Genomic DNA, 23,348 nt, shown 5'->3' on the forward strand with positions numbered 1-23,348 from the left:
ATTTACATAAAAATTTTCCAGGGTGATAGAATCTGAGATAATGTTTTTAAGTGTTTTTCTTTAATTTCTTGTAGACTATGAGAAGACAACGAAATGAAGTTGTAGTTGAATTAAGGAAGGTGAGTTTATTTTTAATATCAAGTTCTTGCCGAATAATTTTTTGTTTGCTTTTCAATCACCATGCGATACAGTTTCAATTATACATTGTCCAACTCCCTTCACCAGTGCACATTTCCTGCCACCAATGCCTCCAGTTTGCTTCCCACTCTCCCCTGATGTCTCACATGCCTGCTTCAATGGGAGGCATGCTTCTTCTCTACTTGTCTTTTTTTTCCCTTTTAAACACTGGTTTTCAATATGAATACTGAAGGGGTATCATGCATATCATTTTACCTACATTTTTACCGATTTTTGTCCAGAGTTATCATTCGAACTGTCATTGCCATAGTATCCCCTTCTCTGCCCTAATTGCACTCCCCTACTCTTTGTGGTAAGCTTCCTACCCTGGACCAATCCTTCTGGCCCTCATCTCTATTGCCTGTAGTATATTATTACCATACTATTTTTTTAATATCCCACAAATAAGTGCAGTCAGTCAGAATAATTATGACACTACTGTATATTATCGAAATAACTAATATTAACAATTTAAAAAACTTATTTCTTCTTTTGAAAATCAACTTTGACAAGCTGGGGCCAGAGATAGCACAGTGGTAGGGCGTTTGCATTGCATGCAGCCGATCCAGGACTGATGGTGGTTCTAATCCCAGCATCCAGTATGGTCCCCTGAGCCTGCCAGGAGCAATTTCTTATCCCAGAACAAGAAGTAACCCCTAGTGCAGCTGGGTGTGACCCAAAAACAAAGAAAGAAACTTTGACAAACTATTAAAGTTGGCGAGATGTTTATATTGTCTGCAACTCCAAATAGATAAGAATAATGTACTCTAATGTTTTTTTCATATATTTTTTTTTGGGAGGGGGTTTTGGGTCACACCTGGCAGCACTCAGAGATCTATACTGGGTTAGCCGCTTACAAGATAAATTCCCTACTGCTATGCTATCGCTCTGGCTCCCCATATGGTTCTTTGAGCCCACCAAGAGTAATCGCTGAGCGGTTACTCCTGGCTCTATGCTCAGAAATTGCTCCTGGCAGGCACAGACGACCATCTGGGATGCCGGGACTTGAACCACCGTCCTTCTGCATACAATGCAAATGCCCTACCTCCATGCTATCCCTCCAACCCCACGTTATGATTAGCTTTTTGGAGTTGAGGGGTAAATATTTTAAATTGAATCATCATGAAATATAAAGTTGTTCGTGATTACGTTTTAGTTGCACAATGTTTAAGCGCCACTCCCCTAACCAGTGTCCACTTTGATCCCAGTTTCACTCCAGCCCCCAGCCTGCCTCTAGAATAGTCTCTCTTCTTTTTGTCCTTTTAGGCTCTCTGATTTGCAATACTGTCACTGAAAGGATATCATGCATATCACTTTATATTTTTTCAGCATGATAGTTAACTTTTTAAAAGGTGTGTTATAGGGCCCAGAGAGAGATAGCACAGCGGCGTTTGCCTTGCAAGCAGCTGATCCAGGACTGAAGGTGGTTGGTTCGAATCCCGGTGTCCCATATGGTCCCCCGTGCCTGCCAGGAGCTATTTCTGTGCAGACAGCCAGGAGTAACCCCTGAGCACCAGCAGGTGTGACCCCAAAATACCAAAAAAAAAAAAAAAAAGGTGTGTTATAATTTTCTTTGTAGATTCAGGATTTCCTGGTTTTTGTGTGAAGAGATTAGCTTATAACTTAACTCCATTTTTTTTTTTTTAAAGAATAAAAGAGATGAACATCTCTTAAAGAGAAGGAACGTACCACATGAAGATATCTGTGAAGACTCTGATATAGATGGTGATTATAGAGTGGTGAGTTGGTGCTATTCTGATAACATAAAACTACCGGTGAAAATTCTTACAGAAATGCAGAATTTTAAAGTGCTTTATAGACTTAATTTTTTTTAACCTTTTCCCCAGCAAAATACCTCTCTAGAAGCTATTGTTCAAGTAAGTTGAGTTTCTTTTTCTCCTCTATTTATATATCTTGGATTTTACAATTGATTATTGTTTATCTACATTAAAATTTTTATTTTAAATTCAGAATGCTTCAAGTGACAACCAAGGAATTCAGTTAAGTGCAGTTCAAGCTGCTAGGTAAGTTAAAATTTGAGAACATGTTTTTAAATCTTGTCATATTTTTTTTTAATACATGGTAATCCTATCCTCTAGACTTCAGTGAAAAGCAATACAGAACAATTGTAGGGCTTGCATATGGCTAAGCCAGGGAACTGTTGGGTGTGACCCCAAAACAAAAGAACTGTTATAGACTAATTTAAGTAGTAGCAGTTTTCTAAATCCACAAATACATTGAAGCTTTCATCATAGTCGGCACAGAAGTTAGGTAAAAAAGTTTGACAGGTTTCTGGCATAAAGCTAATAGTAAAACATTATTGATAAGGCTTAGCTTCGTGCAGATTAATAGCTTTAAGTGTAGGAACAGATTCTTTACATTCTGCTCAAGTAGCCACTACTCACATTCCATTTAAACGGTGAACAGTTTTGAGTTATGTGCTTACAATAGCAGTGGACAAGCGAGTAGACATTAAGATCTTATTGCTACAACTACAGTAGGGCCGGGCACTCTTGCCTGGCATATGACTGATTCCACTGTGAGTAATTCCTGAGCACTATCAGGTTTGTTCCAAAAAGAAAAACAAACAAAAACTTCTTAGTCTCTTTCTAGGTGGAGGCACTAATCGTTTTTATTTTTTTAGTTTTTAGGCTACACTTGATGACAATCAGGGGTTACTCCTGGCTATGCACTCAGAAATTGCTCCTAGCTTGGGGCACCAGATGGGACACCAGGGATCCCTAAGCTAGCGCTGGCAAGACAAATGCCTTACCGCTTGCACCACCACTCCGGCCCTTATACACAATTTTTGAGGGAGTTGGCAGAGGAGCCACACCTAGCTATGCTCAGAGGTTACTCCTAGCTTTACATTCAGGAATTATTCCCAGCGGTGCTCAGGGAACCAATGGGATGCTGGAGATTAAATGTAGGTAGCCACATGAACTATAATATTGTTCTGGTCACATTACACACATTTAAGGAAAGAGCAAGAAATTCTTAGATATTTGTGTTATTTGTGTTAAACTGTTCGAAGAAATCATGATAAACTGGTTGTTTTATATATTTGTAAATATGAGCATTGCACCCTATGTTGTGATTTTTTTGTTTTGTTTTTATTTTTTTGTTTTGTTTTCTTTTTGGGCCACACCAGCAGTGCTCAGGGGTTACTCCTGGCTATTTGCTCAGAAATAGCTCCTGGCAGGCACGGGGTACCAATTGGGACGCCGGGATTCTAACCAACCACCTTAGGTCCTGGATCGGCTGCTTGCAAGGCAAATGCCGCTGTGCTATCTCTCCGCGCCCCCCCCCCTTTTTTTGGTAAGAAAGTGACACATAAGCTAGAACTTGATCTTACAGAATTTCAGAATCAATATAGTTTTTTGTTGTTGTTCTATTTGGTTTTTGGTTTTTCGGGCCACACCCGTTTGATGCTCAGGGTTTACTCCTGGCTAAGTGCTCAAAAATAGCTCCTGGCTTGGGGGGACTATATGGGATGCCGGGGGATCAAACCGTGGTCGTGATCTTTCCTTGGCTAGCGCTTGCAAGGCAGACATCTTACCTCTAGCACCACCTTGCCGGCCCCCCCTTTTGTTTTTGTTTTTGGGTCACACCTGGCAGCACTCAGGGGTTACTCCTGGCTCTGTGCTCAGAAATTGCCCCTGGCAGGCATAAGGGACCATACGGAATGTTGGGACTGGAACCACCGTCCTTCTGCATGCAAGGCAAATGCCTTAACTCCATTCTATCTCCCTGGCCCACTTCTTTTTATTTCCTTTTTCCATTAAAAAAAAAAAAGCCTGGGGCCGGTGAGGTGGCGCTAGAGGTAAGGTAAGGTATCTGCCTAGCAAGCGCTAGCCAAGAAAGGACCGCGGTTCGATCCCCCGGCGTCCCATATGGTCCCCCCAAGCCAGGGGCCATTTCTGAGCGCTTAGCCAGGAGTAACCCCTGAGCATCAAATGGGTGTGGCCCGAAAAACCAAAAAAAAAAAAAAAAAAAGGGCCCAGAGAGATAGCACAGCAGTGTTTGCCTTGAAAGCAGCTGATCCAGGGCCAAAAGTGGTTGGTTTGAATCCCGGTGTCCCATATGGTCCCCCGTGCCTGCCAGGAGCTATTTCTGAGCAGACAGCCAGGAGTAACCCCTGAGCACCGCCGGGTGTGGCCCAAAAACCAAAAAAATAAATAAATAAAAGCCTAGGGGCCAGAGAGATAGCATGGAGGGACATTTGCCTTTCATGCAGAAAGACGGTGGTTCGAATCCTGGCATCCCATTTGGTCCCCCGAGCCTGCCAGGAGCGATTTCTGAATATAGAGCCAAGAGTAATCCCTGAGCGCTGCCAGGTGTGGACCCCCCCCCCCAAAATAAAAAGCCTACTAGGAATGTATTTAATGGGAAAAGAATAGAGATGCTTGCACCATTATGGCAAATTAAATTTATTTTTGGGTCACACCCGGTGACACTCATGAGTATCTCCTGGCTCTGTACTTAGAAATCGCTCCTGCCAGGCTGGGAGGACCATATGGGATGCTGGGATTCGAACCACCATACATCCTGGATCAACTGTTTGCAAGGCAAACACCACTGTGCTATCTCTCCAGCCCTGTAAATGAACATTCATACCCAGAATGGTCATTAATGTTAGACTTTGATGGCTTGATGACTTTGGAGTGGCTCTTTTGTTGTTGTTGTTTACCCTTTTGGGGAGGGCACACCTGAATGCTCTCAGGCTTTACTCCTCCACTCAGAAATCACTTCCTGGCAGGCTCAGGAAACCATATGGGGGCCGGAGAGATAGCACAGTGGCGTTTGCCTTGCAAGCAGTCGATCCAGGACCTAAGGTGGTTGGTTCGAATCCCAGCGTCCCATATGGTCCCCCATGTCTGCCAGGAGCTATTTCTGAGCAGATAGCCAGAAGTAATCCCTGAGCACTGCCGGGTATGGCCCAAAAACCAACAGAAGAAAAAAAGAAAAGAAAAGAAAACCATATGGGATGTGGTGAATCAAATCTGGGTCAGCCACATGCAAGGTAAACACCCTACCTGCTGTGCTATTGCTCCAGCCCCTAGAGCAGCTATTAATTTTTTAAGACAATTTAAAAAAGAAGGGGTTCAGGGCCAGAGCAGTGGTGCAAGTGGTAGGTATTTGTCTTGCATGCGTTAACCTAGGAGGGACTGCATGGTCCCCCAAGCCAGGAGCGATTGCTGAGTGCATAATGTCCCCCCCCCCCCAAAACATGGTCTGAATTGCCAGGAAAGCGAGAAATCTGGCTGGAAAATAGAAAGTGACACAATACATTGATGTTACAAAAGCAGTGGAGGATAAAATTGTTGGTTCCTGAGCACAAATCAATATAGTGGCTCTAGAATCATAGGTGTTTTGTCTTTTGGTTTGTTTTTTTGTTTTGTTTTGTTTTGGTTTTTGGTTTTTGGGTCACACCTGGCGGTGCTCATGGGTTACTCCTGGCTGTCTGCTCAGAAATAGCTCCTGGCAGGCACGGGGGACCATATGGGACACTGGGATTCAAACCAACCACCTTTGGTCCTAGATCGGCTGCTTGCAAGGCAAACACCGCTGTGCTGTCTCTCCGGGCCCTAGTATTTTTTTAATAAATACTCCAAGGCATTGTTATATAGTCAGGGTGGCGGGTGGCAGTTCTCTAACAATTTTTTCAATGAGGTAGGGGAAATTTTATTTTGTAACTCAAACACTAGCTTGAAAAGACCGGGTTAGAGGCTGGAGAGATAGCACAGTGGTAGGGTGTTAGCCTTGCAAGCAGCTGATTCAAACAGACAGTGGTTCAAATCTCGGCATCCCACATGGTCCCCCGTGCCTGCTAAGAGTGACTTCTGAGCTCAGAGCCAGGAGTAACTCCTGAGCACTACTAGGTGTAACCCAAAAACAAAAAAGCGGGGCTGGAGAGATAGCATGGAGGTAAGGCGTTTGTTTGCCTTGCATGCAGAAGGACGGTGGTTCCAATCCCCAGCATCCCATATGGTCCCCCTAGCCTGCCAGGAGCAATTTCTGAGCATAGAGCCAGGAGTAACCCTGAGCACTGCCGGGTGTGACCCAAAAACCAAAAACAGAAAAGACCAGGTTATCATTTTATATTGAAAATTGTCATATTCAAAGGCCAGAGAGATAGCATGGAGGTAAGGAGTTTGCCTCCCATGCAGAAGGTCAGTGGTTCAAATCCCGGCATCCCATATGGTTCCCTGAGCTTGACAGGAGCGATTTTTGAGGATAGAGCCAGGAGTAACCCCTGAGCACTGCCGGGGTGACCCAAAATCCAAAAAGAAAAAAAAATAAGAAAATTGTCATATTCAGGGGCCAGAGAGATAGCACAGCAGTAAGGAGTTTGCCTTGCGTGCAGTACGGTGGTTCAAATGCCGGCATCCCATATGGTCTCCCAAGCCTGCCAGGCGTGATTTCTGAGCATAGATCCAGGAATAATTCCTCAGTGCTGCTGGGTATGACCCAAAATAAAAAGAAAATCGCCACATTCAGTACAAAAGTCTGTTGAAAAGAATATTATATAATTCCTGCTTTTAAAGAAGTTTAGAAATAAATGCCAGAACAAAATTTTAGGAAATAGTGACAGTCAACAGTAAATTTGTGTACTGTATAAATGCTCTGGAATTCTGAGATGGTTTTGTTAAAACAAAACTTTAAAAGGGCCTTCAATAGAGTGTTAGCTGTGCCAAGTGCAGGTAGTAGGTGGGAAGGCTCTAGAAATAAGGTTCAAGTGGTGGACAGAACTGATCTTCTTTTTTTTTTTTTTGGTTTTTGGGCCACACCCGTTTGACGCTCAGGGGTTCCTCCTGGCTATGTGCTCAGAAATTGCCCCTGGCTTGGGGGGACCATATGGGACGCCGGGGGATCGAACCGCGGTCCTTCCTTGGCTAGCGCTTGCAAGGCAGACACCTTACCTCCAGCGCCACCTACCCGGCCCCAATCTTCTTTTGATTAATATAAAATACAGCTTGGGGGGCCGGGCGGTGGCGCTAGAGCTAAGGTGCCTGCCTTGCCTGCGCTAGCCTTGGATGGACCATGGTTCGATCCCCCGGCGTCCCATATGGTCCCCCAAGCCAGGAGCGCAGGAGCGACTTCTGAGCGCATAGCCAGCAGTAACCCCTGAGCATCACCGGGTGTGGCCAAAAACCAAAAATAAAATAAAATAAAATGCAACTTGGTAGGTTGGAAAGAAGTTATAGTGTCTACTTTTTCCCCCAGTTGTTACTCACCTCAGTAAATGTTAATTTTTTTGTAAGATAAAGTACATATACATTAAAAAAGCAACTTTCAGAGAGACACTATTGTCAAATATTCAGATTTATGTGTTAATTTGTCAAATATGATTTTGAACCTAAATTATCTCTTTAAATATAACAGAGTGTATTTCTCCTTGCTCTTTTGTATAGGAAACTCTTGTCTAGTGACCGAAATCCACCAATTGATGACCTAATAAAGTCTGGAATATTGCCTATTTTAGTCCATTGTCTTGAAAGAGATGATAAGTAAGTACATTATTTTAAAAATACCTTAAGATACGTCTTTTGCTAAAGAGAAGATTGCCTAGTACTGAGAAATTAAGAAAAAAAGACTGTAGCCTTCCACATGAAGGACTTTGAACTAAACCCATTGGTGCCCAGAGGTTTCTCTTGTCTCTGTACTCAGGAATTACTCCTGGTGGTGTTCAGGGAACCATATGGGATGCCAAGGATCAAACCTAGGTTGGCCTTGTGCAAGGCCTTAACCCACTGTATTATTACTCAGGCCCATGTTTGTTTGTTTTTTAAATTTTGAAAACTGGCAAGACTGAATTGATAGATGGCTAAGAAACTACATAGTAATGAGAAAGTTGCTTAATAAAGAACTCTTAGTGAAAATACAAACATCTGGGCTGGTGACACAGCTCATTCAGGCTTTTTTGATACCAGTACCTTGGGTTTGATTCCCCTGACACCACGTAGCTCCCCCAAGAACCTCTGGAAGCAAGACTGAGCCAGCAGAAGCTATCAGAATAGAACCAAAAAGGCAATTTTAAATTAGAAAAATATTGACACCACACTTCCAGTTGGAATACAGCAAGTTATATGAGAAAGTTACACAGAAGTTCTACTACCACCTGACAGCTCAATGAATTCTGGGACAAGGACTTCAGTTTCTCCATTGGGAGATCAGTATTGTAACGAGCAAGAGAAAGAAAATTAAGTTGTGCCTGCTAAGGGAGCTGACGGGCAGGAGCAGGAAGAGGAATCTGGGGGCATCACATGGAGGAATTAGTGTGGAACATTAAATACCTGGAAAAAATTATCTTGAACAATTTTGTAAATCAGTGTTTAACATTTCAAACTTTTTTTAATGGACACCTGAGGAGAATGTATGTTTTTTTTTATACTGAAAAGATACTTTAGTCGCTGAAGGTTTGAAAAAGTGCTTTCTGTGCAAACAAAATACTTAATACTAGAGGAGTAGCATGGTAGATATTTAGTCCACTTTCAAAACTCCTCCTGTTTTTAAAGGATTTGTTTCTTGTAGTCCTTCTTTACAGTTTGAAGCTGCCTGGGCTCTGACAAACATTGCGTCTGGGACCTCTGAACAAACACAAGCAGTCGTTCAGTCCAGTAAGTAGTTACTCATACACTGAAGAATATATTGAGAGGCTGGAGAGATAGTATAGCTAATAAGGCACTTACCTTATATGTGGTCAACCCACATTCAATCCCCAAGCATCCCATATGGTCCCCTGAGCCCCACCAGAAGTGATCCCTGAGTGTAGTGCCCTGACCACAGCTGAATAAGCCCACACACAGGCATGCAAATAAAGAAAAATATAACCATTACATATGAAGAATAGTGTATGCAACCAGCCAACTTTGTTCCCGGCACCACATATGTTCCCCTGAGCACTGCCAGATGTGATCTGTGAGCACAACCAAATATGGGGTCCCTACCCTCACCTGTCAAGAAATGAAAGAAATACAACTATTTTTATCATTCAAACAATAATCATTAGCATGGTTTTCATGAATCCTGTTTTATTTGCTTGAAGAAATGAATAATTTTGAAAAGACAACTTTTAAAATCCTTAAGCAGGATAGAGCTCAAGAAATAAATGTACGCTTTACACGCGGAGGCCAGGATTCAGTCTCCAGCACCACATGGTTCCCTGAGCTCTGCTGTTTGCCGAGAAATCAAAAAAAAAAATTAAATAAGAACATAAGCACTAATTTCCTCATGGTTTTGAAATAAGTATTATATAGAAATGTTAATTAGAATGTCAAAATGTAATTACATAAATAATATTCCTGAGTTTAGAGCTATGAGTAATTCCTGAGCATTGCTGGATGTGGCAAAAAAAAAAAAAAACAAAAAAAAAAAAACACCTCATTTTTTAGAAAGAGAACCTTTTACTCCGAATTTAAAGAAAATACCTTTTTTTTTTTTTTTTTTTTTTTTTAATAAATTTAAGAATAAGGATGGAGCCGGAGAGATAGCACAGTGGTGTGGCATTTGCCTTGCACGTGGCTGACCCAGGACAGGCCCAGGCTCTATCCCTGGCGTCTCATGTGGTCCTTCAAGCCAGGAGCAATTTCTTTTTATTATTATTATTATTATTATTATTATCTTTATTTAAACACCATGATTACAAACATGATTATAGTTGTATGATTACAGTCATGTAAAGAACACCCCCCTTCACCAGTGCAACATTCCCACCACCAATTTCCCAGATCTCCCTCCTCCCCACCTCCCCATACCTGTGCTCGAGACAGGCTTTCTACTTCCCTCATTCATTCACATTGTTATGGTAGTTTTCAGTGTAGTCATGTCTCCAACTGCACTCATCACTCTATGTGATAAGCTTCATGTCATGAGCTGCACCTACCAGCCCCCATCTCTCATGTCTTTGAGATACTGTAAAAAATGTCTTTCATTTTTCTTAAAACCCATAGATGAGTGAGACCATTCTGCGTTTTTTACTTTCTCTCTGACTTACTTCACTCAGCATAATAGATTCCATGTACAACCATGTATAGGAAAATTTCATGACTTCATCTCTCCTGATGGCTGCATAGTATTCCATTGTGTACATGTACCACAGTTTCTTTTGCCACTCATCTGTTGAAGGGCATCTTGGTTGTTTCCAGAGTCTGGCTGTTGTAAATAGCGCTGCAATGAATACAGGAGTAAGGAAGTGATTTTTGTATTGTATTTTTGTGTTCCTTGGGTATATTCCTAGGAGTGGTATAGCTGGATCGTATGGAAGTTCAATTTCCAGTTTGTGAAGGAATCTCCATATCGCTTTCCATAAAGGTTGTACTAGATGGCATTCCCACCAGCAGGAAAAAAGAGTTCCTTTCTCTCCATTTCCCCCGCCAGCACTGTTTGTTTTCCTTTTTTGTGATGTGTGCCAATCTCAGTGGCGTGAGGTGGTACCTCGTAGTAGTTTTGATTTGCATCTCCCTGACGATTAGTGATGTTGAGCATCTTTTCATGTGCCTTTTGGCCATTTGCCTTTCTTCTTTTTCAAAGTGTCTGTTTATTCTCCCCATTTTTTGATGGGGTTAGTTGTTTTTTTTCTTGTATAGTTCTGTCAGTACCTTGTAAATTTTGGATATTAGCCCTTTATCTGATGAGTATTGGGTGAATAATTTCTCCCACTCAGTGGGTGGCCTTTGTATTCTAGGCACTATTTCCTTTGAGATGCAGAAGCTTCTCAGCTTAATATAGTCTCATCTGTTTATCTCTGCTTCCACTTGTTTGGAAAGTGCTGTCTCCTCCTTAAAGATGCCTTTAGTCTCAATGTCCTGGAGTGTTTCACCTACATGTTGTTCTATATACCTTAAAGTTTCAGATCTGATATCAAGGTCTTTAATCCATTTGGATTTTACCTTTGTACATGGTGTTAGCTGGGGGTCTGAGTTCGCTTTTTTATTTATTTATTTTTTATTATTTTTTTGGATTTTGGGCCACACTCGGCGGTTCTCAGGGGTTACTCCTGGCTATCTGCTCAGAAATAGCTCCTGGCAGGCACAGGGGACCATATGGGACACCAGGATCCGAACCAACCACCTTAGGTCCTGGATCGGCTGCTTGCAAGGCAAACGCCACTGTGCTATCTCTCCAGGCCCTGAGTTCGCTTTTTTGCAAGTGGCTAACCAGTTGTGCCAACACCACTTGTTGAACAATTTCTTTCTCTTTTTTTTTTTTTTTTTTTTAAAGCCAGGAGCAATTTTTGAGCACATAGCCAGGAGCAACCCCTGAGCATCACTGGGTGTGGCCCCCTCCCCCGAAAAAAGAAACAAAAACAGAGAAATAAGGAGTTAATCTTCAGATTGGAACTAAATCTCAGTTTAGTTATGAATGAAATTTTACCAGTTTAACTTGACATTTGTACATGTGTTAAGACTATTTAATGGAGCCGGAGAGATAGCATAAGCAGTAGGGCGTTTGCCTTGCACACAGCCAATCCAGGACCAACAGTGGTTTGAATCCTGGCATCCCATATGGTCCCCTGTGCCTGCCAGGAGCAGTTTCTGAGCACAGCACCAGTGTGACTCAAAATTTTTTCACTTTTTTATTTTTAGTAAAATCTATTTTTAGTGGGTTTTTTTCCTTTTTTTTTTTTTTGGTTTGTTTTTTGAGTCACACCTGGCTGCATTCAGGGGTTACTTCTGTCTCTGCATCAGAAATTGCTCCTGGCAGGGCGGGGGACCATATTGGATGCCGGGAATTGAACCAGGGTCCATCCAGGGTCTGCTACATGCAAGACAAATACCCTACCACTGTGCTATTGTTCTGGCTCCCTAGTTTTGGTGAGTTTCTTTTGCATAACCAAGTTTGATTTTTGATAGTATGACATCTTCAACTTTTCTTTAATTGAGATAAAATTGCTGTACAATCTTCAGCCTTCACTGATCACTGTGGTTGTGGTTTCTTCTTCAGATGCTGTGCCACTTTTCCTGAGACTTCTCCATTCACCCCATCAAAATGTCTGTGAGCAAGCAGTGTGGGCATTGGGAAACATCATAGGTTTGTATCAGCCTTGGATATTATATTAGCCCAGTAAATGTTGCTGTCATACACTGTAATGGATGACAACTACAGTTGAAATGAAAATTTACCTTTTTCATGGGGCCAGAGCGGTGACGCTAGAGGTAAGGCATGTGCCTTGCAAGCACTAGCATAGGATGGACTGTGTTTTGATCCCCTAGCGTCCCATATGGTCCCCTCAAGCCAGGAACAATTTCTGAGCACATAGCCAGGAGTAACCCCTGAGCGTCGATGGATGTGGCCCAAAAACAAAACAAAATTACCTTTTTCAGTACTAACTTTTTTTTTTTTTTTTTTTTGGTTTTTGGGCCACACCCTGTGACGCTCAGGGGTTACTCCTGGCTATGCGCTCAGAAGTTGCTCCTGGCTTCTTGGGGGACCATATGGGACGCCGGGGGATCGAACCGCGGTCCGTCCTAGGCTAGCGCAGGCAAGGCAGGCACCTTACCTCCAGCGCCACCGCCCGGCCCCCAGTACTAACTTTTGTGAAACCATTTACAGAAATTCTAAACAGAACGGAGGAACATTTTATTGCTTATAATATACATTTTATATAATGCATAATATGCGTTATAATTTTTGGGTTATTGTCAATTCTTATCTTTGAATATCTAGTAAACATATAATATAGATGTCTTTATTCCTTACTTATGAAATGTGTAATATATATTTGTGTGTGTGTGTGTGTGTGTGTGTGTGTGTGTTTTGGGTTATACCCAGCAGTGCTCAGGGGTTCCTCCTGGCTCTACACTCAGAAATTGCTCCTGACGGGACCATATGGGATGCCGGGATTCAAACCGATGACCTTCTGCATGAAAGGCAAATGCCTTACCTCCATGCTATCTCTCTGGCCCCGATATTTTTTATTTTTTAATAAAGAGATCCATTATACTATTTAGCTGTCCCTAGGGCCAAAGCAATAAGTGTAAGTTGTAGGGGTTTTTGCCTTGGAGATAAACCCTTCTACTTACAGTGATGAAACAGGCGTGTTAGCAAAGTCATGAAAACAAAGAATCCTGTACCTATAATTTGTTTCATTGTAAACACTGGCCACTGCTGCTTCAGGGGATTACACACCATTTCCTGGACATGGTTTTAGAACATGTGATGCCGTGTTATGGAGTTGTGGGTGTTGAGATAGGAGTACCTAGAAATTCTCCTCTCTTACAGTAGTTTGATATGTTTTATATTACATGAAGATTTGTCAAAGTCTTGTTGAGAGAAGATAAAAGCAAAACTTCTCTACTCACAAAAAGCCTTATGCAGCTTAAATTTAGTGGCATAAAAATATTTTTTAAAAATTTAGTGGCGGGGCCGGGCGGTGGCGCTAAAGGTAAGGTGCCTGCCTTGCCAGCGCTGCCTTGGACGGACCGCGGTTCGATCCCCCGGTGTCCCATATGGTCCCCCAAGCCAGGAGCAACTTCTGAGCACATAGCCAGGAGTAACCCCTGAGCGTTACCGGGTGTGGCCCAAAAAAAAACCAAAAAAAAAAAAAAAAAAAAAAATTTAGTGGCATAAAAGCATTTATAAATGACAAACATGTGAATATGTAACTGCAAAAATAGCATAGTGCCTTATGCTTCTTTTTGTTCAAAGAACTAAGGTATGCCCTTATCTATTATTTTCTGAAGGATTTTTATAAAACTGTTCTAGGGCTGGAGTGACAGCACAGTGGGTAGGGCATTTGCCTTGCATATGGCCTACCTGGTTTGATCCCTGGCATCCCATATGGTTCCCCCCACCCAATCCTCCAAGAGCATAGAACCAGGAGTAAACTCTGAGTCAGGTGTGCCCCCCTAACACAAAATAAACAAAAAACTTTCAAATACAGGAGACAGTATATTGGATACCAGTTTTTTAACCAATGTATTTTATTGACTTACTCTTTCCTACAGGTGATGGGCCACAGTGTAGAGATTATGTCATAAGTCTTGGCGTCGTGAAACCTTTACTTTCTTTCATAAGTCCATCTATTCCTATAACTTTCCTAAGAAATGTCACTTGGGTTATGGTCAACCTATGTCGCCACAAAGACCCACCACCCCCAATGGAAACAATTCAGGAGGTAAATAAGTGTTTTGTTTCTTGAACTGAAAAGTTTCATTAGGTATACATTTTTATCTTTTTTTTTTCATCTGTTTATTTTTCTTTCCAGATTCTTCCAGCTCTTTGTGTTTTAATTCATCATACAGATGTAAATGTGAGTAACTTTGTCTCAGTATAGATTTGAATATGGGTGTGTGTGTTTCTCAGGCTGCCTTTATGACAATGAGGAGAGAAAGTATTAAACTGAACATTTGGCAGTTCTGGTTCTATTTTGTTATTTGGGGTCACACGTGGCAGTGCTTGGGGGGAACATATGTTATGCTGGGGATTTGAACCATGATCGGCAGCATGTAAGGAAAATGCCTCAACCCCTATACTAGTTTTCCAGCCCTCTGGTTCTCATTTATGTGGGGCCAGAGCAATAGCACGGGGTAAGGTGTTTGCCTTGCATGCTGACCTGGGTTCAATCCCCGGCAGACCTGGGTTCAATCCCCGGTATCCCATAGGTTCTCCCCGAGCCTGCCAGGAGCACTTTTTGAGCACAGAGCCAGGAGTGACACCACGTGTGGCAAAGGAAAAAAAACCTCTAATGCTATGTATGTGCCTAAGTCTATACATGTGTATATGTGCTCTTGGCATTGCTCAAGCGACTGTAGTGCATGCAGAACATGTCCCTTACCCCTACTAGCTCTTTTGCTTCACATTAGGGTTTTATAACTTGCCAGTTCACATCATAAAAAGATAATATCATGGGGGCCCGGAGAGATAGCACAGCGGCGTTTGCCTTGCAAGCAGCCGATCCAGGACCAAAGGTGGTTGGTTCGAGCTATTTCTGAGCAGACAGCCAGGAGTAACCCCTGAGCACCACCGGGTGTGACCCAAAAACCAAGATAATATCATGGAGTATTGTGCCTATGGGCCAGCACATACACATAATGGTATTTTGTTAGTTTTTGAAAGACAAAAAAAAGGAAGAAATAGGGGCCAGAGCAATTGCACTCAATCAACCTGGATTTGATCCCCAGCACTCTGACACCCCAAACCTTGCCCCTAGTGGTCCCTGAGTACAAAGCTGGGAGTAAGCCCTGAGCACTTTCAGGTTTGGCCTAAAAACCAAAATAGACCCACTAGCGGTAATCTCTAAGCAAAAGCCAGGTGTGGCTAACATAAATTTAAAAAAAAATAAAAAAAAGAGGGGCTGGAGAGATAGCATAGTAGTAGGGCACTTACCTTGCATGTGGCCGACCAGGGAGGTACCCGATTCCTGGCATCCCATATGATTCCTCCAGCCTGCCAGAGGTGATTTCTGAGTGCAGAGCCACTAGGAGTAACTCCTGAGTGCTGCTGGGTATGGCCCAGAAACAAATCAATAAATAAAGTTTAAAAAAAATTAAATTATAAAAAGAAAGGGAAAGAGGGCCCGGAGAGCTGGCACAGCAGCGTTTGCCTTGCAGCCGATCCAGGACCTAAGGTGGTTGGTTCGAATCCCGGTGTCCCATATGGTCCCCCGTGCCTGCCAGGAGCTATTTCTGAGCAGACAGCCAGGAGTAACCTCTGAGCACTGCCGGGTGTGGCCCAAAAACCAAAAAAAAGAGGGGGGGGGGAGATAAAATAGCTTTAACATTAATATCACTGTTGACTTTATACAGTCTATATGGAATTGATGATGGAAATAAAGATGCATTGATAAACCCATGTACCCGAGTTTTGTGTATTTAAATCCATTACTTGCACTTACCTATGCATTTACCACATGTTGGTATGCATTTACCAGCTCTTCTTCAGTCTGAGCATTTATGGAAAAAAAAGAATCTTTTCTCTCCATATTTCATGTATTATATAGTATGTCTGTATGTTAGTGAATTGAGATGATTGATGTAAGGATCATAATATCCTAGATAAGCAATAGCAGGTAGCATTTCTTAAAGTACAATAGAAATAAAAGATTCCAATGGTTAAAATGAAAGAAGAAAGAATGAAGATAGAACTGTCATTTACGAGAGTTCAATAGAGTGAGAAACGCTCTTAAGAGTATTCGAATTTGCATTTTATTCCTTAGATATTGGTAGACACAGTCTGGGCTCTCTCCTATCTGACGGATGCTGGCAATGAACAGATACAGATGGTAATAGACTCTGGGATCGTCCCTCATTTGGTTCCTCTGCTCAGCCACCAAGAAGTTAAAGTTCAGGTGGGTTTTTGTTTTCCTATTGAAGTCATTGTCTTTTTTTTTTTTTTTCTTCATTCTTATTCTCATTTTCCCTCATCCGCTTCCACTGTCCTCTTCTCACACACTGTCCTTTATCACTCACCATTAAAATAATTGTCCTTTTATTTTTTTAGTTCATCCTTACACATATTTGTTCCAAAGGAGACCAGGAAAGGGGATTATACTGGTTATAACTTCTGAAACGCCCTAAAATTGAATAATGGCATATGAGAAATGTAACTGAATGTAAAGGAACGAAAGCTCTCCTGGTACTAGTCTCGTATGAACTGCCTAAAAGGCTGCTTAAGGGAGAATAGGCATCTAAATAAATAGAAAAATGAGAAATTAATTGAATATCTTTATTTCGGCAGGTTGATTTTTTTGGTTTAGGGGCCACATCCTGCGGTGTTCCCAGGATCACTCCTGGGGCCATAAGGACACTGGGACTGAACTCAGGTCTGCTTTGTGCAAGGCCACATGGCCTACCTGCTCCAGCCCTTCCCACCATATTTTTTAAATTATTTTGATGGGGTTTCGGTGGTATTGGCAGTGTTCAGGGTTTACTCCTGGCTCTGAACTCAGGGGTTGCTCCTAGAGGGTTTGGGGGATTGTGGTGCTGGGATTGAACCCAAGTAAACTGCATGCAAAGAAAGCACCTTACCTGCTGCATACATATTTTTTAAATCCACTCATCTGTTACTGGTCACATGGGTTATTTATAAATCTTAGCTGCTAAATTGAGTGCTTTGAAAGGGTGAATTTTATAATGTAAAATTATCTCTAATGAAAAAAGAACCTAGGTCGTCTGTCTCATAGAATGAAATTGGACAAAAGATTTAACTTGACAAGAACTTTAGAGATTAATGATAAGATGGGCAGGGCACTTGGTCTTGCATGCAGTATCCTAGGCTTGATTCTCAGTACTCTATTAGTCCCCCAGCATTAAGAGTGATTCCTGGGGCCGGGCGGTGGCGCTGGAGGTAAGGTAAGCCTTACCTGCGCTAGCCTAGGAGACGGACCGCGGTTCGATCCCCCGGCGTCCCATATGGTCCCCCAAGCCAGGAGCGACTTCTGAGCGCATAGCCAGGAGTAACCCCTGAGCGTCACCGGGTGTGGCCCAAAAACCAAAAAAAAAAAAAAAAAAAAAAAAAAAAAGAGTGATTCCTGAGTGCAAAGGTAGGAGTAAGCCCTGATCATTGCTTTGTATGGTCCAAAAAAACAAAACAATCCCCAGTCGATCTCATGAAACTATCTAAAAAATATTGATGAGGGACTGGAGCAATAATAGCAAAGCAGGTACAGCTTTTGCTTTGCACATAGCTGACCCGGGTTCAATCCCCTGCATCCCATATGGTCCCCGAGCACTCTAGGAATGACCGCTGAGTACAAAGCCAGGTGTGGTCCAAAACAAAACTAAGAAATTGATGATTTAGAATAACAGTGAATTTCATGTTAAGCAGGTTCATGCATTTCTTCAGAAAGAGACTTTCATCTTCATTTATTCAAGCACTGGATTTAGAGTACTAAGTACTGCCTTTTTTTTTAATGATACTTCTTGCTATCTGAAGTGAGCCTTATTTTATCAGCTGTCTTCTCTACAATACTGTAAGCTGAGAAGTGGAATTTTTGTCTTTGATTGACTCCTGAGTTCCTCCCAAATCTGGAGTCTGATACAGTCTGCTTTAGAAAGATACTTTGGCTTAAAGGGCTGTGTTTAAGTCCTGCCCAGTATCCCTGCAGTGGTCAGGAGTGCTACGCCTGGCCCTGCACTAAGGCCTTTCCTCCCTTTCGTGTTTCAGACGGCTGCACTCCGGGCTGTGGGCAACATCGTGACCGGGACTGATGAGCAAACACAAGTTGTCCTGAATTGTGATGCGCTTTCACATTTTCCAGCACTCCTGACACATCCCAAAGAGAAAATTAATAAGGTAAGTATTTTAGATATAATCTGAGAAATCATACATGAGATAATAATAAACTAACTGAGTAATAATGTATGAGAATGTGTCGAATAATTGTGCTTAAATTTATTTATGTATATGTTTTTATCACTTATAAAGTTAAAACCTTGGAAATAATAGTTTCAAGAGAAGTATTATCAAGTGAAGGCGAAGGTTCTCTATTATGTGGACGAGCAAAGATTTCCCACAGAGAATACAAACCAATAGTAAATAGTTTTAATTTGGCTCTCTTGGAAGTGATGAAACAGAGATAGGGTGTTGAATGTTGTGTGGATGGAAATTTTTGATAGTTAAGTTTAATTATTTGTAAATGCTAATGGGGGGGTGTGCTTGCAAGTGTGTGCTTGTGAAGGTTACAGAAAGGGGGCGCTGACTGGTGGTGCTGATATTGGAGTGCATCTGAGGCTGTTGGAGGGAAATTCATGGGTTGCTGATGCAACATGCCGATGATTATAACCCAAAAACAGCTCACCTGGTAGCCTCACACCCTAAAATCTCTAACAGTTCCTTAAATATGGTCCTGTGATCTGATCCAAAAGAGCCAACTATACACTAGCTAATTCCTCAAATTTGTTTACTACAGAAAATGTTTTTTCCTGTAGCATATTAATGCATTTAACAAATTAAATTAATGGCAGTAATAACTTACATTGCATATTAGTGTTAGGTATTTTGTCTTTCTTATGCTCCACTTTCGCTTTCAGCATACAATTATTGCCTAAGAAATTTCAAAGTACTTAGAAACTTAAAGTCTTTGGAAAATAGCCCTATTGTCATGTCAAGAGTAGCTGTCATAAGATTTTTTTTTTTTTTTTTTGGTTTTTGGGTCACATCTAGCAGCACTCGGGTTACTCCTGGCTCTAAGCTCAGAAACCGCTCCTGGCAGGCTCGGGACCACATGGGATGCCGGGATTTGAACCACTGTCCTTCTGCATGCAAGGCAAATGCCTTATCTCCATGCTATCTCTCTGGCCCCATGAGCATATCTTTTTTTTTTTTTTTTTTTTTTTTTGGTTTTTCGGCCACACCCATTTGGTGCTCAGGGGTTACTCCTGGCTAAGCGCTCAGAAATTGCCCTTGGCTTGGGGGGACCATATGGGACACTGGGGGATCGAACCCCGGTCTTTCCTTGGCTAGCACTTGCAAGGCAGACACCTTACCTCTAGCGCCACCTCGCTGGCCCCCCATGAGCATATCTTTTTTTTTGTTTTTTTTTGTTTGTTTGTTTTTGTTTTTTTTGTTTTTGTTTTTGTTTTTGGGCCACACCCGGTGACGCTCAGGGGTTACTCCTGGCTATGCGCTCAGAAGTCGCTCCTGGCTTGGGGGACCATATGGGATGCCGGGGGATCGAACCGGTCCATCCAAGGCTAGCGCAGGCAAGGCAGGCACCTTACCTCTAGCGCCACCGCCCAGCCCTTTTTTTTACTTTTGTTTGTTTGTTTGTGGTTTTGGGGTCACACCTGGCAGTGCTCAGGGGTTACTCCTGGCTCCATGCTCAGAAATTGTTCCTGGCAGGCACAGGGGACCATATGGGACACTGGGATTTGAACCTATGACCTTCTGCATGAAAGGCAAACACCTTACCTCCATGCTACCTCTCCGGCCCCTCATGAGCATATCTTAAAGTAGCTCAATAAGCAATCAAAGGGCCAGAGAGTTAGTACCTCGTATACAGTGCTTGCCTACTGGGAATGAGCCTTGAGCACCATCTGTGAGTCCCAAAAACCAAACAAAAAAATAAATAAATAAAAGCAAATGACTGATTCTGCTTTAGCTATTAAGAGATGGTGCTGTGATGACCTTTACAGGTGAGCAGATGAAAACAACCCAGTATTCTCTGCTTGTGTTTTAATTATTGTTGGTGACTGAGATTTTTCTACTTTAATTTTTGGTTTTGGGTCACATCGGCAGCGCTCAGGTGTTACTCCTGGCTCTACTCTCAGAAATCGCTCCTGGTGGGCTCGGGGGACCATATGGGATGCCGGGATTCGAGCCACAAACCTTCTGCATGCAAGGCAAATGCTTTATCTCCATGCTATCTCTCCAGCCCCAGATTTTTCTACTTTTAATAGCGCTTTTCATCAATTAAAAAAAAAAACAAAACACTTTTTGTGCCTGAGGCTGAATCTCATTTGTATTAGTTTTAGGATTTGTGTTTATATTATGGATCCATTCCATAATAAAAAGTATTTGGATGTTGTTTTTATCTAAGAAGTATTGAAGAGGCTTTGTTCTGCAGGAAGCAGTGTGGTTCCTCTCAAACATCACGGCAGGGAATCAGCAGCAAGTCCAGGCAGTAATTGATGCCAACCTCGTACCAATGATAATACACCTTTTGGATAAGGTAAGAAATTACCCTCTATTTAACCTACAACGTCAAGGGTAAAGGATTTGAATATAATAAAATTCATAGTATATATACTTTCCTACTTCATTTGAGCCTATCCTATGGCGTGAGTGACTGCAATCAAGTAGCTTTAATTTGGGCCATAAAGATAGTATAGGGGTTAAGGCATTTACTTGGCTTGCATGCAACAGACCTCATTTTGAATTCCCAGTACTACACCTGGTCTCCGAAGGACCACCAGAAGTGATTCCTGAGCACTGCTGGAGGTGGTCCCAAAATAATACAATTAAACCTTTAAGTTCACTTTTTGTATATAGGAAGCATTTATTTGGCAGAAATACCTAACAATTCTATTGTTCTTTTTCCAAAGATTATCCTGAGATTTATTAAAAATGTATCTTGTGTGGGGTCGGAGAGATAGCACAGCAGTAAGGCGTTTGCCTTGCAAGCAGCTGATCCAGGACTGACAGTGGTTTGAATCCTGGTATCCCATATGGTCCCCAGTACCTGCCAGGAGTAACCCCTTAGCACTGCTGTGTGTGACTCAGAAACCAAAAAAAAATTTCTTTATTTTCTGGGGCTGAAGAGATTGTACCAGTAGGGAGGACTCTTGCCTAGCACTTAGCCAACATGAATTCCATCACTGACACCCCTCTTGGCCCCCCCCTCATAACCCACCAGGAGTGTTATTGTTACACTAATAAGAATCCTTATGCATTCTAGCTACTTCATATGTAATCCCTCTCTGAAAACTATAATTCTTTAAGATTGAGAATTATCTGTAGGCCAGAGAAAGATTATGGGGATTAATGCATTTGTCTTGGGTTCTGCCCTCCTGATTTTGGCTTGTTTTAGTTTGGTTTTCTTTGTTTTGAGGCCATGCCTATCCCCTGCAAGCTGACTTTCTTCATTCACTCATACTTTGAACAGTGCATTTTATTCTCACTGCTTATTTATGGGTATGCCTCAGGCAGTTTATTTTTACTACTTTGTAGTAGGTAGTTTCATACAGTAGATTTTCTAGACTAAAATGAGGTGTTTTCTTGTGGAGAAGTTTGTTTGCTTTTCCTATTCAAGCACAGTGCAACCCAGCAACAGACCTGGGTTCAATTCCCGGCACCCCATATGGTCCTCCATACCTACCAGGAGTAACCCCAGAGCGCAGTCGGGTCTGGCTCAAAAACCAAAAAGGTGGCAGGGGAGTTACTCTTGAGGTTTAAGGACCATATGTGATGTCTGCGGCCACTACATGTAAAGCAAGTTCCTTATTCACTAAATAAGCTCTCCAGTCCCTACCAGTTTTTTTAAACTTCATGAGATGTTTTATTTGACTTTGAGTAAAGTGGAATTGTATGCTTTCCCATGTTTTCTTGACCAAGTCCCATTGTTCCCATGAGTCTGGGTGGAAGGACTTACCTTGATGAATTTATAAAACTACATATGTGTGTGGAAGAATGAAAAGAAAACCTAGAGAATATAGTTAGAAATTGTTTTGTCATTCTTTTTTATTTTTCATTGTCATTTGTGACCTCAGTTTTCTGTTACAGGGGGATTTTGGCACTCAGAAAGAAGCTGCTTGGGCCATTAGTAACTTAACCATCAGTGGGAGAAAAGATCAAGTAAGTGCAGCTCTTTAAACTTAGTCTTTAGAACCTGTTTACTTTCATCACAGCACGAATCATTCTAAGGCTTGCTTGTAATTGAAGAGAATAGCAGAAGAGTTGTTGGGGTTCTGTTTTGTTTTGGCCACGTAACAGTATATCCTTATTCAGAGACCAAAAAAATGTTCTTTTTCCAATAACTTAGCCTACAAGAATTTATTAACCGTGGTTACAAACAGGGTTGTGATGTGAGTGATGTGTTTTTTAACCAAATTTTTTAATTCTTTTTGGCGGGATACTGCAGGGCAGGGTGGAAGAGGCCAGCCGAGAGAGACAAAGGGTCAAGGAACATGGAACATGGCAGAGTGAGCACCACTTTGGGCCATCTCAGCCCTTGTGTCGTGTCTCCAGCCCACCCGGCCCACAAGCACTGCCAGCACCACTTAACCTTTTTTTGTTTGTTTTTGGGTCACACCCTGTGACCCTCAGGGATTACTCCTTGCTTTGTGCTCAAAAATCGCATCTTGCGGGGCCGGGCGGTGGCGCTAAAGGTAAGGTGCCTGCCTTACCTGCGCTACCCTAGGACGGACCACGGTTCGATCCCCCGGCGTCCCATATGGTCCCCCAAGCCAGGAGCGACTTCTGAGCGCATAGCCAGGAGTAACCCCTGAGCGTCACCGGGTGTGGCCCAAAAACCAAAAAAAAAAAAAAAAAAAAATCGCATCTTGCTGGGGGGGACCATATGGGACGCCAGGGGATAGACCCACAGTCCTTCCTGGACTAGTGCAGATACCTTACCACTTGCGCCACTGCTCTGGCCCCATAACTATATTTTTTAAGGGACTATTTAAGACAGCACTCCTCAAACTTTATAAACAGGCCCAGTTAACTATCCCTCAGACTATTGAAGGGCCGGCCTATACTTTAAAAAAAAAAAATTTAACGGGCTGGAG

General features: G+C 42.3%; 1 protein-coding gene and 1 non-coding gene across 2 annotated transcripts in view; both read left to right on the top strand.

The window, feature by feature from the left end:
- Window positions 1-23,348, top strand: part of KPNA4 (karyopherin subunit alpha 4) — a 52,639-nt gene that overhangs the window by 21,440 nt on the left and 7,851 nt on the right. Inside the window, exons 2-14 of the mRNA XM_049785903.1 lie at window positions 75-119; window positions 1,827-1,916; window positions 2,025-2,054; window positions 2,149-2,201; window positions 7,593-7,688; window positions 8,713-8,798; window positions 12,124-12,210; window positions 14,127-14,296; window positions 14,387-14,431; window positions 16,337-16,468; window positions 18,286-18,414; window positions 20,687-20,791; window positions 22,342-22,413. Of these exons, the coding sequence (XP_049641860.1) occupies window positions 75-119; window positions 1,827-1,916; window positions 2,025-2,054; window positions 2,149-2,201; window positions 7,593-7,688; window positions 8,713-8,798; window positions 12,124-12,210; window positions 14,127-14,296; window positions 14,387-14,431; window positions 16,337-16,468; window positions 18,286-18,414; window positions 20,687-20,791; window positions 22,342-22,413 (1,140 nt within the window). The remainder of the gene's footprint in view (window positions 1-74; window positions 120-1,826; window positions 1,917-2,024; window positions 2,055-2,148; window positions 2,202-7,592; window positions 7,689-8,712; window positions 8,799-12,123; window positions 12,211-14,126; window positions 14,297-14,386; window positions 14,432-16,336; window positions 16,469-18,285; window positions 18,415-20,686; window positions 20,792-22,341; window positions 22,414-23,348) is intronic.
- LOC126026469 (small Cajal body-specific RNA 7) lies at window positions 18,679-18,983 on the top strand. Its single transcript, XR_007501727.1, has one exon. It is a non-coding gene; the product is annotated as a small Cajal body-specific RNA 7 (non-coding RNA).

The sequence above is a fragment of the Suncus etruscus genome, chromosome 13 (genome assembly GCF_024139225.1).
Source record: "Suncus etruscus isolate mSunEtr1 chromosome 13, mSunEtr1.pri.cur, whole genome shotgun sequence".
Classification (NCBI taxonomy): Eukaryota; Metazoa; Chordata; class Mammalia; order Eulipotyphla; family Soricidae; genus Suncus; species Suncus etruscus.